We start from the raw sequence: 16,153 nt of genomic DNA on the forward strand, positions 1-16,153 counted from the left end.
TCCCTGTAATATTCCTTTTTTCTTTCATAAATTCCAACACGTCTGTAAAATCCCAATTACACACAATTCACTCACTCGAATGACGCCCCCGGTCTCCACCCACCCTCCCACATACACACACCCTCGAGGCTCGAATTATGTTTGATCAGTGCTTTTGCCAGTTAATGCATAGCGCCTATGTTGATCTTCAAATTGGCAAAATACATCAAGATGGCGACCCACAGCACACTCGAGACGCCGGTGGCAAGTGTACAAATTGATGGTTTGGTATGTATTACACTTCCTTATTTTGGAATCGTTTATTGTATTCGTGCGCGTATTACTTTTAACTGTCATATTCTTTACTTGATAAACAGTTTTTGTCGCAAACAAATCTGTGTAGCCCTCTTTTCTCATGCCGTATGTTTCCCGCGACAGACATGTGTGCGTGCATTCGTGTGTGCGGGAAATATAGTCACTGGCCATTCACTGAATTGCCTGTCGTGCCAGTAGCCTACGTACGTGTTGCCGTGCTGCTCCAGCGCTGAGCGTGAGGCGTGAGTAGCCCCGCCGTAACGGGTAGCCTCCCTCGAGTTGCACTCAATTCTCAATGACTCACCAATCAGATTTGGATGTGGATGCACATAGGGACCTACTTGAACAGGTTGAATAGAGCTCTGTCACCTCTCTGTTTTAACCCTCAAAAGTCCAAAGCAAAGGGCGTGATGATGAAGGGAGATCAGGGGAGGGGGGGGGGGGGAATTAAAAATGAATAAAACGGGCGTCAAACAAGTTACTTTCAACATTAGATTTAAGTATTCAGATGTTGTTGAATTCCAATCATTAATCTCTCTCTCTCTCTCTCTCTCTCTCTCTCCTGACTGCAGGTTGTGTTGAAGATCATCAAGCATTGTGAAGAGGAAGGAGGCAGCGATGGAGAGATGGTACAAGGGGTCCTTCTTGGCCTCGTCCAAGGTGACACACTCGAGATCACAAACTGCTTCCCGTTCCCCAAGCAATCAGATGAGGAAGATTTTGATGAAAGTAAGTATTTCCAGGTCCTGGGGGTGTTTCACAAAGATTCTAAGTCGACTTCAATATTATGGAGAGCCATTTTGTAGAATTTGTACCCTTATAATGAAATATATTCATAAGCGAAAATTCAAGTATTTTAGACTTTTCATAAATTCCACATCAAGAACATGAAATCTCTGAAGATAATAGAAAATATGAATGATTTGAATCAACATTTACCAAAGTATTTTTACAGATGCTTATGGCTTTCCATAATTGTTAAGTCCAACTTAGAGATAAGTTCAACTTGGGATCTTTGTGAAACACCCCCTGTTCTTCATGTAGAAACTGTTGGTATGAACAAAAAGTATTCATTCTAGTTTCTACTCTTCCATTTTGTTTGCTAGTTTCATGTCGATCTCTTTGGACAGTCAATTCTCTATTGATGCGGCGCTTGCTACTGCATCATTTGCTCCATGCTTATTTTGTTGAAAACAGGGTTAGGGTTGTGATCGGATGTTAGGGTTGAATATCAGTCAATTTCCTGTTATTAGGACAATACTAGAATGGTGGGAAATCCCTTTAAAGGCGGGGTATTTTACTGACATTACTTCAGATTTATGTATACTGCCATCTGTTGCTCACAATGACCTAATGTGTCAACAGCCATGCCCCACAATGCATCACCAACTGCATGAGGCACTCGTGATGATGCTTGGGTACAGAAACCAAAAGTTGTGCCATGTGCGTCTTCAGCATAAGATGGGGAAATTATGAATATGTCACAGCAGTGGTAGCGATGTTGGTAAAATACCCTGATTTTAAATTTGAATTCTACATTTTCACTATCATTTCTCTGCATGTTTTCCTGCTTTCAGTCCAATATCAGATGGAAATGATGAGGAATTTACGGCACGTCAACATCGACCATCTCCACGTTGGGTGGTACCAGTCAACAAAGTATGGCACATTCCTCACCAAAGCCTTGCTAGATTCACAGTACAACTACCAGCACTCCATCGAAGAATCCGTTGTCCTTATTTATGGTAGGTCATTACTTACCAGTGTAACAATTATTTTAACTTAAAATGCTAGTGTAATAATTATTATTATTATTATTTTTTTGTAAACAGGAGCTCCTTTCAGATTCACTATAGCAAAATGATCATTTTCTTGAAGCAATTCAACTCTGATTTTGTTTGTTTGGTTCATTTTACTATAGCTCTTTTAGAGCTTTTGAATGTTAAAATATATGCATGTGACTTGTGATTGACATAAGGTATACCCGTACATTGGCACTGATATCTAGTTGTATTTAATCGGATAGGATCTTTAAAGATAAAGTTGAGTTCTGGTCATGCGCTTGCATGGTGAAAGAAAGAGTGTGGAATCAATCATAAAAGGTTGATCATCTAGCAAATAAGTATTGGTGTGTACTGCAAGGTTCTAGAATCATCAAAATGATAAGAAATTCGGCCCAGTCTTGGTAAAGTTACAAGCCCTGTACACAGAAAGATGTGTATGGGACTACACAAACATGTGGCATAAAAATCTACCCCGATTTTTATGATGTTACATGCCATATTTAGAATATTAAGGCATTTGAAGAGCCATGCTTTTTAGGGAACAGTTTTTATCTGATGTTCTTCCACACTTGCATAATACAATGAAAACGCTCACAAATTAATTTTCACCTCTTCCCAGAACTCAACCTTCTCTTTAAAACTACCCTGTGTTTTGGAACGGTAACCAGCTGTTGAATACCCTATAAAGTGATACAGCCTTATCAAATAGTAAGAAAAGAGAAAAAGAAAAAAGAAAAAGAAAAAAGAAACAAAATGCCTGCACATCCATGTAATCATCCTCATCTCGGCCTATTCAACATACTGTGCACTTGATGAAGTTATCATGCACTTCCTTACGAATGCATCATAACCATAGGTACGTTTTCATCAGCTCGAGATTGCCAAATAGCCCGCTATTTCTGATTTGGGAAATAAGCCCAAAGTTACAAATCGCGTCTTCATCGGCTCGAAACTCAAGCTAGAGATATTTAGCTCAGCGTTATGTGCATAGTGCGAGTCTTCGCGGTGGTAAAGACGCACCGGACAATTTATAGCTGGATATTTTGCAAACTAGCCCAAGATATCTTGGGATGATTATCTCAACCAAATATCCCACCACTTGCAACCGCAGGCTGATGAAGACGCAAATTAGCTGGATAATTTGTGATCGGGATAGTTCACATAGCAGGTTATTTGGCAATCTCGAGCCGATGAAGTGAGGCCTTAAATAGCTATAGTCTAAATGTGTTTCTTTTTGATTTTACGTTACAGATCCTGTCAAGACTTCTAAATCCAGCTTGAGTCTCAAAGCTTACAGGTTAACGGAGCAAGCAATGAGTGTATACCAGGACATGGAATTCACATTGGAGAGGTGAGAACGACCATGCTGACATCCCATAGCAGTCCTTTATTCAGGACTGATAATTACTCAATTTAATTACTCAGTTTTTATGCCTCCGTTACGAAGTAGCCGGAGGCATTATGTTTTCGGGTTGTCCGTCCGTCCGTCCGTCCGTCCGTCCGTCCGTCCGTACGTCTGTACGTACGTCTGTACGTACGTCCCGTTCTCGTGATCACGTTATCTGAAGAACGGATCAATGGATTCCTACCAAACTTTGGTCATATATGTATCTAGCAAAGTCGATGAACTGACTAGATTTTGGGGTCACGAGGTCAAAGGTCAAAGGTCACAGGGCTCATTATGTATGCAAAAACAGCTCGTGATCGCGTTATCTGAAGAACCGATAGATGGATTCCTGCCAAACTTTGGTCATGTATGTATCTTGTAGAGTCGATGAACTGATTAGATTTTGGGGTCACGAGGTCAAAGGTCAAAGGTCACAGGGCTCATTATGTATGCAAAACGGCTCGTGATCGCGTTATCTGAAGAACCGATAGATGGATTCCTGCCAAACTTTGGTCATGTATGTATCTTGCAGAGCCAATGAACTGATTAGATTTTGGGGTCACGAGGTCAAAGGTCAAAGGTCACAGGGCTCATTATGTATGCAAAAACAGCTTGTGATTGCGTTATCTCAAGAACCGATTGATGGATTCCTGCCAAACTTAGGTCATGTATGTTACTTGCAGAGCCGATGAACTTATTAGATTTTGGGTAACGAGGTCAAAGGTCACAGCGCCCATTATGTATGCAAAAACAGCTTGTGATCGCGTTATCATTAGAACAGATTGATGGATTCCTGCCAAACTTAGATCATTTATGTATCTTGCAGAGCCAATGAACTGTGTAGATTCTTGGTTCATAAGGTCCAAGGTCATGGGCTCATTATGTATGCAAAAATAGCTTGTGAACGCATTCTCATTAGAACTGACAGATGGATTACTATTTAACTCTGGATATCTTGCAGAGCCAATGAGCTGAGTAGATATTAGGATCATGAGGTCAAAGTTCAAAGGGTCATATATGTATATGAGAAATTGTTTGTAATCACGATATTCTGAGAACCTGTTAATGGATTACAATTGAACTTGAATTTGAAAAATTTCTTCTGTTTTGGTTTGTAAAATTGCTCTATGACGGAGGCATCATTTTCGACTGCGCGCAGTCGAATTCCATCTAGTTCTGATCATTATTTTTTCCCCCATATTTTCCTGATGTTTTCCTATTTTTTCAGAATTTTCTTACTCAAAAGGGGGGGGGGGGGGGGACTGTTGTTAGATGCCTTTTTTTCTTTTTTTTTCTTCCCCGATTTCCTCCCTTTTTGGGGGGGAGGGGGGTTGCATACCTGCCAACCACCCCGATTTAGGCGGAGTTCCTTCACATTTTTCATACCAACTCCGAATTCCGAGTGCATGCCTCAAAACTCCGATTTTTTTTTTTTTTTTTTTTTTTAGAGTGTAATGCACTTGGAGAGTATATAACTATTATGTTTGTATTTTGAAATGTAAAGCGCCTTGAGCATGTTCATGTAAAGGCGCTCAATAAATACCAATATGTATGTATGTATAAGACTAAAGCATAACACAGCACTGATAACCAGATCACGCCGACATCCGCGCTCGCGCTCATAGAAGATATACACAGCGACATGGAAAAAAAAAAATAGACCCTAAAGTCCTGTGTACCCCCCCACCCCCCAATCTACGGGCTACTACCCCAATCCTTCGGTGGTTCGCGACCTCGTAGTCCATCCAGAAAAATTTACTCCTAATTTCTCTTGTCTCAGGTTGGCAGGTATGGGGTTGAGGGGAATTTTGTTGTGTGTGTGCTCACTATCGCCCCTGTTTATTCATTTTAATTCATACTGGGTATCTCTCTCCGTATATGTTTTCCTCGATAGCCCCGGGACAAATTAAAGATGACAAATACAGAGGAATTTGAAAAAAGTTTATATACATACATATAATATCAAATTTGTAATACCTTAATACAAGCATAGAAACATAATTTGATATCTGGAGCAGTTCAGAGTTTCCTAAAGATTTTAATGAATAAACTTTTCCTCCTCAAATTGACAACAAGTATATGTATTTTCATAGCCAGAATGCGACTCAATCTGTAATCATCTTTAAAGAAAGCCTGGTAAAAAAAAAAGAAAATGAATTCTCACAGAATCAAACGAAACTTACCGGTTGACTGAATGTTAAAGATTACAAATAAATGTCATGTGCCAATCGATTTTGGAAGAAAATGTATACTGGTTGAGTAATGAGCATGGAAAGATAAAGAAATCAAGGTAAGCTAGCCCCGTATACATCTTTATGTGTACAGTGCTTGTTACTTTACCAAGACTGGGCCAAATTTATTATGATATTGATGACTCTTAGAACCTTGCAGTACACACCAATACTTATATGCTAGATGATCAACCTTTTCTGGTCGATTCCACACGGTTTCTTTCACAGTGCAATCACATGACGAGAACTCAACTTAATCTTTAAACACAAATTTATCTTTGAGACTTTTATCTTCATCAATCTCTCGTCGGGGTTCCTTCCTTTCACTCACAGCATTAGGAAATCAGGGCTGAGCTTTGACAAACTCTTTGAGGAGATTCCCATCGTGATCAAGAACTCGTACCTGGTCAAGACACAGATCTGTGAAATCGAAGGTCTCTCTACTGCTGGTGACGACAACTTCCTCAGCCTCTCCACAGGGTAAGTTGTTAGGGTTTGCTCACATATGATGCCTAATTCGCAGGGGTTTTTATCAGGATAAACCTGCCATGCATAATCCGGAGCTGCCAACCATTATGTTTTTCCCAGAATTATTCTGTTTTTTTCTTCTCCAAATTACGGTAGTATGTTTTTTCACCATAATTTTTTTGCCCAAATCTGACCGCACTTCAACTAAATGCCCTAAAATGTTGTTCGCTTCCTCAGAAGAGAACAAATTTACAAATAGTAAGTGAAAAAAATTGAAAGGTGTAAAAGTTCCCAAAAAGAATGAAATGCAGATAATACTATTTTTCAAAAAAATGTGGTACTTGTAAATTAAATTTAGGTCCTAATATGGAAATAAGAGCATCAGGAATGGACATTTCTGCATAGGAAGTGTGTTGCGCGTAGTTGTATGTTTCGTTATAATGAATACCTTTTTTTTTGCTATCACGGGACTCAAACTTCAAACCATGGAATCTTAAGTCTAGTGACATATCCACTAGACCATAACACCTCAAGGCTCTACATTATTATTATTTATTAATATATGAGAATATTTATTTTTATAAATGTCATAATTTGTTTGTTTCAGTACACTCCTTGAGAAGAATGTGGAATTACTAATGGATCAAGTGGATGATCTATGGCAAGACACCAACAAATTCTTCAACTATCAGCGTTCTATGGCAAAGACCAACCAGGCTAAGACACAACATATAAACAAACGGGTAAGGTCACCCCCACATCTCTTCATTAAAGATAAACTCCAGTTCTGGTAAAAAAAAAGAAAATTAATTCTGACAGAATCAAACAAAACTTACACTGAATGTTCAAGATTACAAATCAATGACATGTGCCAAACAATTTTGGAAGAAAACGTATACTGGCTGAGTAATGAGCATAGAAAGACAAGGAAATCAAGGTAGTACTAGCCCCGACACCATGTGTGTTGTCCCATATATAGCTTTCTGTGTACAGTGCTTATTACCGTACCAAGACTCGGTCAAATTTATTATGATTTTGATGACTCCAGAACCTTGCAGTGCTCACCAATACTTACATGCTACATGATCAACTGTTTCTGATCCTTTCCACACCTTTTCTTCACAATGCAATCGCATTACCAGTACTAAAGTTTATCTTTAACTCTTTAAATGCCACACAAATAATCTCCCTTTGCCACGTTGTATTTATCAAGGCTTCAGGATTATTTAACTGTTTCCGGTGCGAGATCAAGCTCTACCTGTGTTAATCCATTTTTGGATGCAGCATCCTATGTGCACTTTTGCTTCTCAGTAAATGTAATCTCAAACAGGTGTGTTAGATTTATTGTTATTTTACTTGTAAAAATGATACATTTACCGCATAAGAAAACATCTTAAAATCACCTGAAGCTGATTTATCTTGCCATTTATTCTATTAAAAAAATTATTTTCAGTAAGTGCAGTCCCATATGTTCATTTTCATGTGACATGGATTTATGCATGACAGTTTACCCCAGACAAACGTAAGATTCCCTGTCACTCAAAGTTTTGTAATACTGTTCACAGACCGCGGAGAATGCAGCCAGAGAGGAAAGGCACGAGGCCCCTCTTCCAGATGAAGATTTAAGCAAGCTTTTCAAAGCCCCCACCATGCCATCGCGACTGGACACCATGCTCCTGGCCGGTCAGATGAAGAACTACTGCACGGAGATCAAGCGCCTCTCGTCTCAGAGCTTCGGCAAGCTCTTTATGGCTGATGCCCTCCAACCCAAGCCATCATCGTGAGATAACCATCTCCCCTTCTCCTTCTCCTTCTCCCTTTTCACTTCTCCCTTTCCCCTGTCCCTTCCCCCGTTAGGATGAGAGATAACATAAAGCCCATCTGCTCTAGTTTGGCCAGGAGGGATAAGACCTCCCTGCATGGTCACTGACAGGTGATTATCTCATCAAATCAGCTGTCAATTACCATAAGAAAAAGAGGACCATGAGGGATCAACGGTCACCACTTAGCATTGTTTGCTATATAGAGGGCGCAGGTAGCTATAAGTAGTGCAGTGGGTCTTTAAACAGATGGATTGAGCTATAGAGCAAGGGATATCAAATTATCACCAAACACATATCTTTTGATGTTGGAACTAGAACATTTCAAATGCTCAGGTTTTAGGCTCATAGAGTATCCAGTATTACCTGATCTAGCATTTGGTAAACTGGGCAGCATTTCATGTTACCGTCATAAGTACTAGTTTGCCAACAACCCATTGAAACGCGCATATCAAACTTAACACAAGTTTCAATGGGATGTTGGTGAACTTTTCCTAATGATCATTTCATGAAATGATGCCTGATTTCCTACTACATTATGTTTGAAGTATTCATTTCAAAATATTTCAACCATGAGCCAGAAATGTTTTAAAGATATTGAGCCATTTCATCTGTGGTATTGGTGTTATGTATGAGACGGGTAAAGAGGCCTTACAAATTGGCTTTTGATGCTCTTGACACTATTTCGAAAGATCCATATGGAGCACATTTTGAACCTGTTTCAAAAAAGTTATCACTTTTATTAGTTTTTACAGAATGATCATTTTTGAGCCGAAACTTAACCCCAAGTTCTTAAACTGAATGGACTTTATCGAGAATTACTAGAATCCATCTTTATATGTTTTGCATACATGGAAAACCTCATTACTAATAAACCCCTCAAAAGAAGTTTAGAATCTCCAGTTTGATTGATTATATCTATCTTCTGGGATAATTATCGTTTTGTTTAGTACAACTAGACGGTACATATGTTGTTTGTTTATTCCTCTTTCAAATGATACCATTTTATCCTTGGTAGAAGTTTCCATCGCTTTATTTATTATGTGGCTCAGATTCCCCAGCATTTTATGTCGGACTGTAAATTAGATTAGTCTTTGGTTGGAAGCTCTCAAATTATGTGAATTAAAAGAAATATCAGATTTGTTGATAGTTTTGAATGAGTCGAGAGGTAATGATGAAAATATATTTGTATTTCTAATATGTGGGAGATTCACAAATTCCCTCATATTTAGTCAGTATCTATAATAGTCTGGGCCGGTATTCAATTTTATACTTAAAGATAAAGTTGAATTCTGGTCATGAGTTTGCATTGTGAAAGAAATAGTGTGGAATCAATCAGAAAAGATTGATCATCTAGCATATAAGTATTGGTGTGTACTACAAGGTTCTGGCATCATCAAAATTATTAGAAATTTGGGTCTTTGTGAAGTTACAAGCAATGTACACAGAAAGATGTATATGGGACTACACAAACATTTGAAGAGCCATGCTTTTCAGGGAACATTTTTTATCTGATGTTCTTCCACACTTGCATGATAACAATGATATTGCTCACAAATTTTTTTTCACCTCTTCCCAGAACTCAACCTTCTCTTTAAGTCCAACTTAGATCAAATACTTGGCCAACTTCAGTGTTCTTTTGATGCTTCTGGCTAAGTATCTTACCCTAAATTTAAGACAGCTCCCTAGCAGACTTAAACCAACTATTGTGGGAAGCCCATTGGCAGTCATCATGAGCTGCGCACAATCATATTAGCGAGCGTGTAATGCCGTTTTACGCGTCAAATTTAATGCGACACTGAAATTGCGGATAACTTTTGATTGACCGTGTGATGTCACAATGTTTATCAGTAAGTATTTTGCAGTAAAGTCTGCTTGTGAAAATAAATCTCTTACATGTGATCTGAACACGAGTTAGACATTTTACTTAGCGAAATGCTAAGTAAAAGTTTGACTCGGACAAAGTATCAAATTGAATACCGGCCCTGGACATTCAAAATTGGATGGATATTCCAAGGGCGCGTTCATGCTTGATTTTGACGGCCAGAATCAGGCATCTGTTACGCGTTTAGTTTAAAACACGGTTGCGTCTTAGCTCACTTTTGTAGAATCACCGAAAAACGGCGATCACGATCGCCGATCGTAAACTCACAAAAAGATGCGTTTACAATTTGTAAACGCGTTTAAATGGGGTCAACGCACTGACCTCTAGTGGGTCTACGTAGCATGCACAGTGAAGGTTTGCGAATCCAGCTGGAAGACCAATTAAGACCACACACGGAGAATTGCCTGGGGAGCCAGAGAAGTAAGCATGAACACTACATCGTGGAACTGCGGTCACGATGAGCGTTTACGATGAGCGTTTCAGATCGCTCATTCTGCCTTCAAAATTTAAGCATGAACGCAGCCCAAATCAAATAATTCTGAAGGTACCAATGCTGACACAGATGAAAAGGTTTTGTGAAACATTTGTGCTATTGCTTTCAATGTTTGATGGTGTATACCTTATTATTAATGAATGACTTCACAATAAACCACTTCCCATCTTTATTTCTATTGATTCCTAGATTGTCTGCCTATGTCTACTTCACGTAAGGCCCTTTTGGAATTGTCTAACACGCCTGAGGCAATAGCAGAGGGTGTTTAAACTAAATAATTTTACATAATGCCCGAACAAATTGTGTATTATTTGTTTTATAAGATGATGTTCTATTTGTTTTTATAGAATGATGTTTTATAACATGATGTTACTAATGACCGGTCTTTAGTAAAATTATGTGTTCAGCAAAATAAATACCTGGTCACGTGAACGCTCTCAACCAATCATTTGATTAGGTTCCGCTTCATCATCTTATAAACCAGACTATTCCATTGTCCAAGGTGGTTTACTGCCTTTTCTTTCATGAAATGTATCGTGTGAAATTCTGAATAATTGAACAATTAAATAATTTCATATAGTGTGGGGTCTATACAGCTAAGGATCAATGCGATGGATGCCATTGTTAAATTATGACACATGGAAGTATGTTCAGTTCTTTTAAAGTAAAAATTTAATCATTTTCATCACAACATACCAGTACACATAATTATATTAAGACATCTGTGAATAATGCTGATACTGTTATTTCAAAAAGAATAAATATGTGCATGATAATAACCTATTCTGTTGTTGCATTGGATATGTGTTGTGTACTAAAAATCAAACGCAGAGCTGTTCATTTGTACATATTTTCACTAAGAAATTCTGAGGATTTGCTTTCATACAAGATGCTGTTTTTGAAATATATAGACATGTATAGAGAGAGAGAGAGCGAGAGAGAGAGAGAGAAAGAGAGAAAGAGCAAGAGAGAGAGAGAGAGAGAGAGCAATAGAGAGAGGGAGAGAGGGGGTATATGTGTTCTATTTCATTTGAGAAATATGGATAGCCTCGATGAAATACCGATTCTCTACCAACATTGTGGAGAATATTCTTGTGGAAATTGAAAGCTCTGCCTTTTCCGTTCTTATCTTTATCACCAGCACTCTCATGACCATAATTCGAAATGGATATCATTAATCTGATCAGAGTCCATCCTGTGTATTAGGATAAAACTATTTTATTTTATCTTTGTCTTAAATTCTAAACATCATGATCGGTTGTCAGCGTTGTCATCATTATAAACATCACCACACCATCATCACTATCACCATTATCATCATAACCCTCATCATTGTCATTGTTGTCATCTTCTATCGATCCCCTCCCCCTCTCTTTGTCCACTTACATTTACCTCTTTTTTGTGTCTCTGTCATCATCATCACCATCATAATCACTATAATCATTGTCATCATTGTCATCATCTTTTATTGATCCCCTCCCACTCTTTCCCCTCTCTTAGTCCACTTACATTTACCTCTTTTCTGTTTCTCTGTCATCATCACCATCATCATCATCTTCATCATCATCAACTTCTATCGAGCGCCTCCCACTCTTTGTCAACTTACATTTACCTATTTTCTATGTCTCTGTCATCAACATCACAATCATCACCATCATCTTTTTCATCGTCATCTTCTATCGATCCCCTCCCACTCTTTTCCCTCCCTGTGCCCACTTACATTTACCTCTTTTCTGTGTCTCTGTCATCATCACCATCATTATCACCATCACCATTATCATTATCTTCATCATCATCTTCTATCGTTCCCCTCCCCCTCTTTGTCCACTTACATTTAGGCCTACCTCTTTTCTGTGCCTCTGTCATCATCACCATCATTATCACCATTATCATTATCACCATTATCATTATCACCATTATCATCATCATCATCATCATCATCATCACCATTATCTTCATCATCATCATCATCACCATTATCTTCATCATCATCGTCTTCTATCAATCCATTCCACTCTTTTACCTGTTTTCTGTGTCTCTGTCATCATCACCACTATTATCACCATCACCAACATTTTCATCATTTCTATAATTCATAAAATTATTGTCATTATCATCATTCATCTGATCAGAGTTCACCCTGAGTGATAATGATGAAACAAACTAAATGTATCTTATTTTCTATTGGTCTTAATCATCACAACCAATGTGATGATGATAATCATTGTCATCATTATCACCACTGCATCATCACCTCTTTTCTATGTCTCTGTCATCATCATCACCATCATCATAATCACCCTAATCATCATCATTATCGTCGTCGTTATCATCACCATTATCATCTTCATCGATCATCATCTTCTTCTATCGATCCCCTCCCACTCTTTTACCCGTTTTCTGTATCTCTGTCCTCATCACCATCATCATCATCACCAAAATCTTCACCATGTCTATAATTCATCATTGTCATTATCATCATTGTCATCATCTTCTATCGACCCCCTCCCACTCTTTTTCTTCTCTTTGTCCACTTACATCCCCGCCATCATTATCCTCTCCATCACTATCGCCATTATCATTACCAGCTTCATCACCATTATCATCATCACCACCAGGCGCGGATCCAGGATTTCTTAGGGGAGGGGGCCCAAATTTTTTTTTTTATTTTGCTCCCGGAAATTTGAAAATCGCGCCGGCCGAAATGTCGCTCAGTGGGGGGGGGGTACAGAGCACAATTTTTTTTTTTTTTTTTTTGCTCCCGAAAATTTGAAAAACGCGCCGGCCAAAAATTCGCTCAGTGGGGGGGGGGGGGGGGGGGGGGGGGGGGGGGGGGGGGGGGGTAGTGAGCACATTTTTTTTTTTTTTGATCCTCAAAAAAATTTCAATTTGCACCCCCCCCCCCCCCCTTGAGCGCCAGGGGGGGGGCCCAACCCCCAAAAAAGGTAAAAATCACGTGATTTTGCATGATTTTTTTCTCAAGGGGGGGGCCCGGGCCCCCCGGGCCCCCCTGGATCCGCCACTGATCACCACCACCATAACAACACCATTATCCTCATCATCATCATCATCTTATATTGATCCACTCCCACTCCCTCTCTCTCTCTCTCTCTTTCTCTCTCTCTCTCTCTCTTAATCTCTGTCCCTTACTGTCCCCCTCTTACACTGTACATCATTCACACTTATAAACTACATAAAGTCCGTTTGATTTCTGTGCTTTTTCTGTGATTTATTCCATTGTGCGTACAAGATTTCAAAAAGAAATGTCATTTCGATATGCATGTTTACATCAAAATAAGTGTCAAATGGATTTCATGCAAGATTATGTCAGACATGACTTGCCTAACAAAACAAAGGAAGTAATAATTTTAAGAACAAATCAGATTTGATCATGAGAATGAAGAATTTGTTGTTCGCAAGAACAAAGAAACATTTTTTTTTTCTTCAACCTTATCATTTTGACATTTCATTATACAAATCAGAAATAAGTGCAGCGTCAAAAATAAATACATCCATTAGATTTTAAAAATATATTACTCTACTGAAATAAATCATTTGGAAAAGTATGAGAGATAACAAATAATATACATCGTATGAAGAAAATTGACTAAAATTTTAGCAACATTCAGTGCCAACTGTAATGTGTCTACGTGGTTTACGTTTACCCTGCAGCTATACAACTGGTGCATCTTCAACACATTACAACTGTGCATCTCACAAAAACGATTTTAACGACCAAAACAAATATTATTTACACATCAAGAGACGCATATCAAGACAATTTAAGCTCATAAATTGTTACAAATCCTGTGCTTAATTTGTTTTATGCTAAGGTCTCTCACTATACACGAGTTGCATTAATAACTCTACGTCCACTGTACATGTACAATATGAGGGCGATGAGGGCAGCGTGCAAAGATCATCGCGACCTTTGCACGCAGGTTAGAGGAAAAATGTGTTTGTTAGTAAAAAGAATGAAATATTGTGATGATTCTAATCTATCGAATGACACACATCGCGTGTGCCACTCCTATTACTATGTTAGAGCGTAAAAGGGTGCCGGAGAAATATATAAATGAGTGTGCGCGTGCGTGGAAATGTGCGAGTTAACCCACTACCAAAAAGCTTTTTGTTAATAGGCCTATATGTTAGTTGCAAGATTGTTAGTATTTGTTAGTAAACCTCTAATACCAGATGAAGACGAATTTTGTCAATTGAACCAACGCATTACACTGATCCAATGTTGGTAAGTTTGTTCAAATGCAAAGTGGTTAGTAATGGATGTTCATCTACTTGTCATGAATCTATGTTAGTATAACTGCTATTGTTAGTCTGTTTTAGTTCTAAAAAGTGTGATCTAAATGATGTGTGGAAGATGGAGATGGATGATGTGAATAGTGCTTTAAAAGTTGATTAGATTTGATATGGATTAGTTTGTGTACATGCATGCTGAACATGGAGACATCATGACCACAGCCATTTCCAGTATTTCACTGCAAGCATATTGCATCCATGCAAGTATGGCCATTGTGTGGAGAGTGCACTCACAATACAGAGTGTTCCAAAATTTGATGTTCTTACTAATACACTGTGGTCAGGCATGTTCACATGGCCTCTTAATGACCTTACTGTGTAACACTGTATGACAGTGCAGGGAGTTGAGCCTCCCTGCACAGTGGGAACACAGTCATTTCACATACGCATCAATGTGAGAGTAGGGCCTATTCTTAATCCCATGTCGATAAACTGTGTACCATCTTGATTTTCTGTCTGATAGAGCGGCATGGTTTATGAGGATTAATTGTATAAGTGCTAATTGATGGTAGAATAATGTTGTGTATTACTAGTATCATGATATTAGTAGTATATGCGATGAATGCTAAATGATAAGAGAGTATTAGTATTTTAATGATGTTCAAATAGGGTGCTTAGTCTAATTAAATGTGGTTAGTATATGCTAAATGATAAGAGAGTATTAGTATTTTGATGATGATGTTAATTGTACACAGGGTGCTTAGTCTAATTAAATGTGGTTAGTATACAATAGCACGGGTAATATATCGATCTTCGGATATAAAACCGGATCAAGCCAGGATAGATGGGTTAACAAGAAGGATGAAAAATGAAAGGAAGTATGAAAGTGCAGGGTGAACGATGAATGGATAGATAGATAGATGAAAGGGTGGTGGATGAAAAGGAAAGTGTGACTAATTTCTACCAAAAGAGTGCCTTAGTTTATAAGACTCGGAAGCCATTTTAACTCGACGGTATGATGATCGATGCGAGGAGCGTGACAATGCTTAAAAACAATCAGAGAAAACAAAATTGTCAACAAAATGGCTACGTTTCGATTCAGGAGTATCAAAACACACAGCAAAATAAAGGTGATTTTTTTTTTCCCATGTGTATAACAACAATATGCAAATCATGCTTCTGACGTCATTGTAACATTTGTGATGTCATACTTTGATAGTCTAGTTACGAAACTCGCATTAGCTTCGCAAAGATCATCATACCCATTACAGTATCTCCATTTCAAGGAAGCTCTGACTAAGTTTCATTTTTGACTTCTCACGAAACAATGCAATTCTATTTACAATGCGCTGATTATAAACATACATTTTACAATCACATGATATACATATTTTATTTTTTACACCACCAATGTCATACAATAAATTCTTAAAATGATTCCAGTGCTTACATTAGTGCCTGGTGAATGAGAATATAAGTTATGATAAATGGTGACACAATAATTCTAACATTTTTCTTGCACGCCCACTACCGACGG

At 38.4% G+C, this 16,153-nt stretch overlaps 1 protein-coding gene across 1 annotated transcript; it reads left to right on the forward strand.

The window, feature by feature from the left end:
* Window positions 1-151: 151 nt before the first annotated feature.
* LOC575080 (eukaryotic translation initiation factor 3 subunit H-B) lies at window positions 152-9,287 on the forward strand. The gene is made up of 7 exons (XM_775496.5): window positions 152-267; window positions 867-1,023; window positions 1,872-2,039; window positions 3,330-3,429; window positions 6,030-6,176; window positions 6,772-6,907; window positions 7,730-9,287. Exons 1-7 carry the CDS (start codon window positions 178-180, stop codon window positions 7,946-7,948), a joined length of 1,017 nt encoding a protein of 338 aa, XP_780589.4. The 5' UTR covers window positions 152-177; the 3' UTR covers window positions 7,949-9,287.
* Window positions 9,288-16,153: the final 6,866 nt, after the last annotated feature.

Source organism: Strongylocentrotus purpuratus, unplaced genomic scaffold (assembly GCF_000002235.5).
Source record: "Strongylocentrotus purpuratus isolate Spur 01 unplaced genomic scaffold, Spur_5.0 spur5_scaffold_13, whole genome shotgun sequence".
Lineage (NCBI taxonomy): Eukaryota > Metazoa > Echinodermata > Echinoidea > Camarodonta > Strongylocentrotidae > Strongylocentrotus > Strongylocentrotus purpuratus.

Bases quoted from the DNA above. Each gene is read 5' to 3' on its own strand.
- LOC575080 (XM_775496.5), top strand. From the start codon at position 178: ATGTTGATCTTCAAATTGGCAAAATACATCAAGATGGCGACCCACAGC. The intron at 1,024-1,871 runs GTAAGTATTTCC...TCCTGCTTTCAG, and splicing joins TGAGGAAGATTTTGATGAAA to TCCAATATCAGATGGAAATG. The intron at 3,430-6,029 runs GTGAGAACGACC...TTTCACTCACAG, and splicing joins ATGGAATTCACATTGGAGAG to CATTAGGAAATCAGGGCTGA.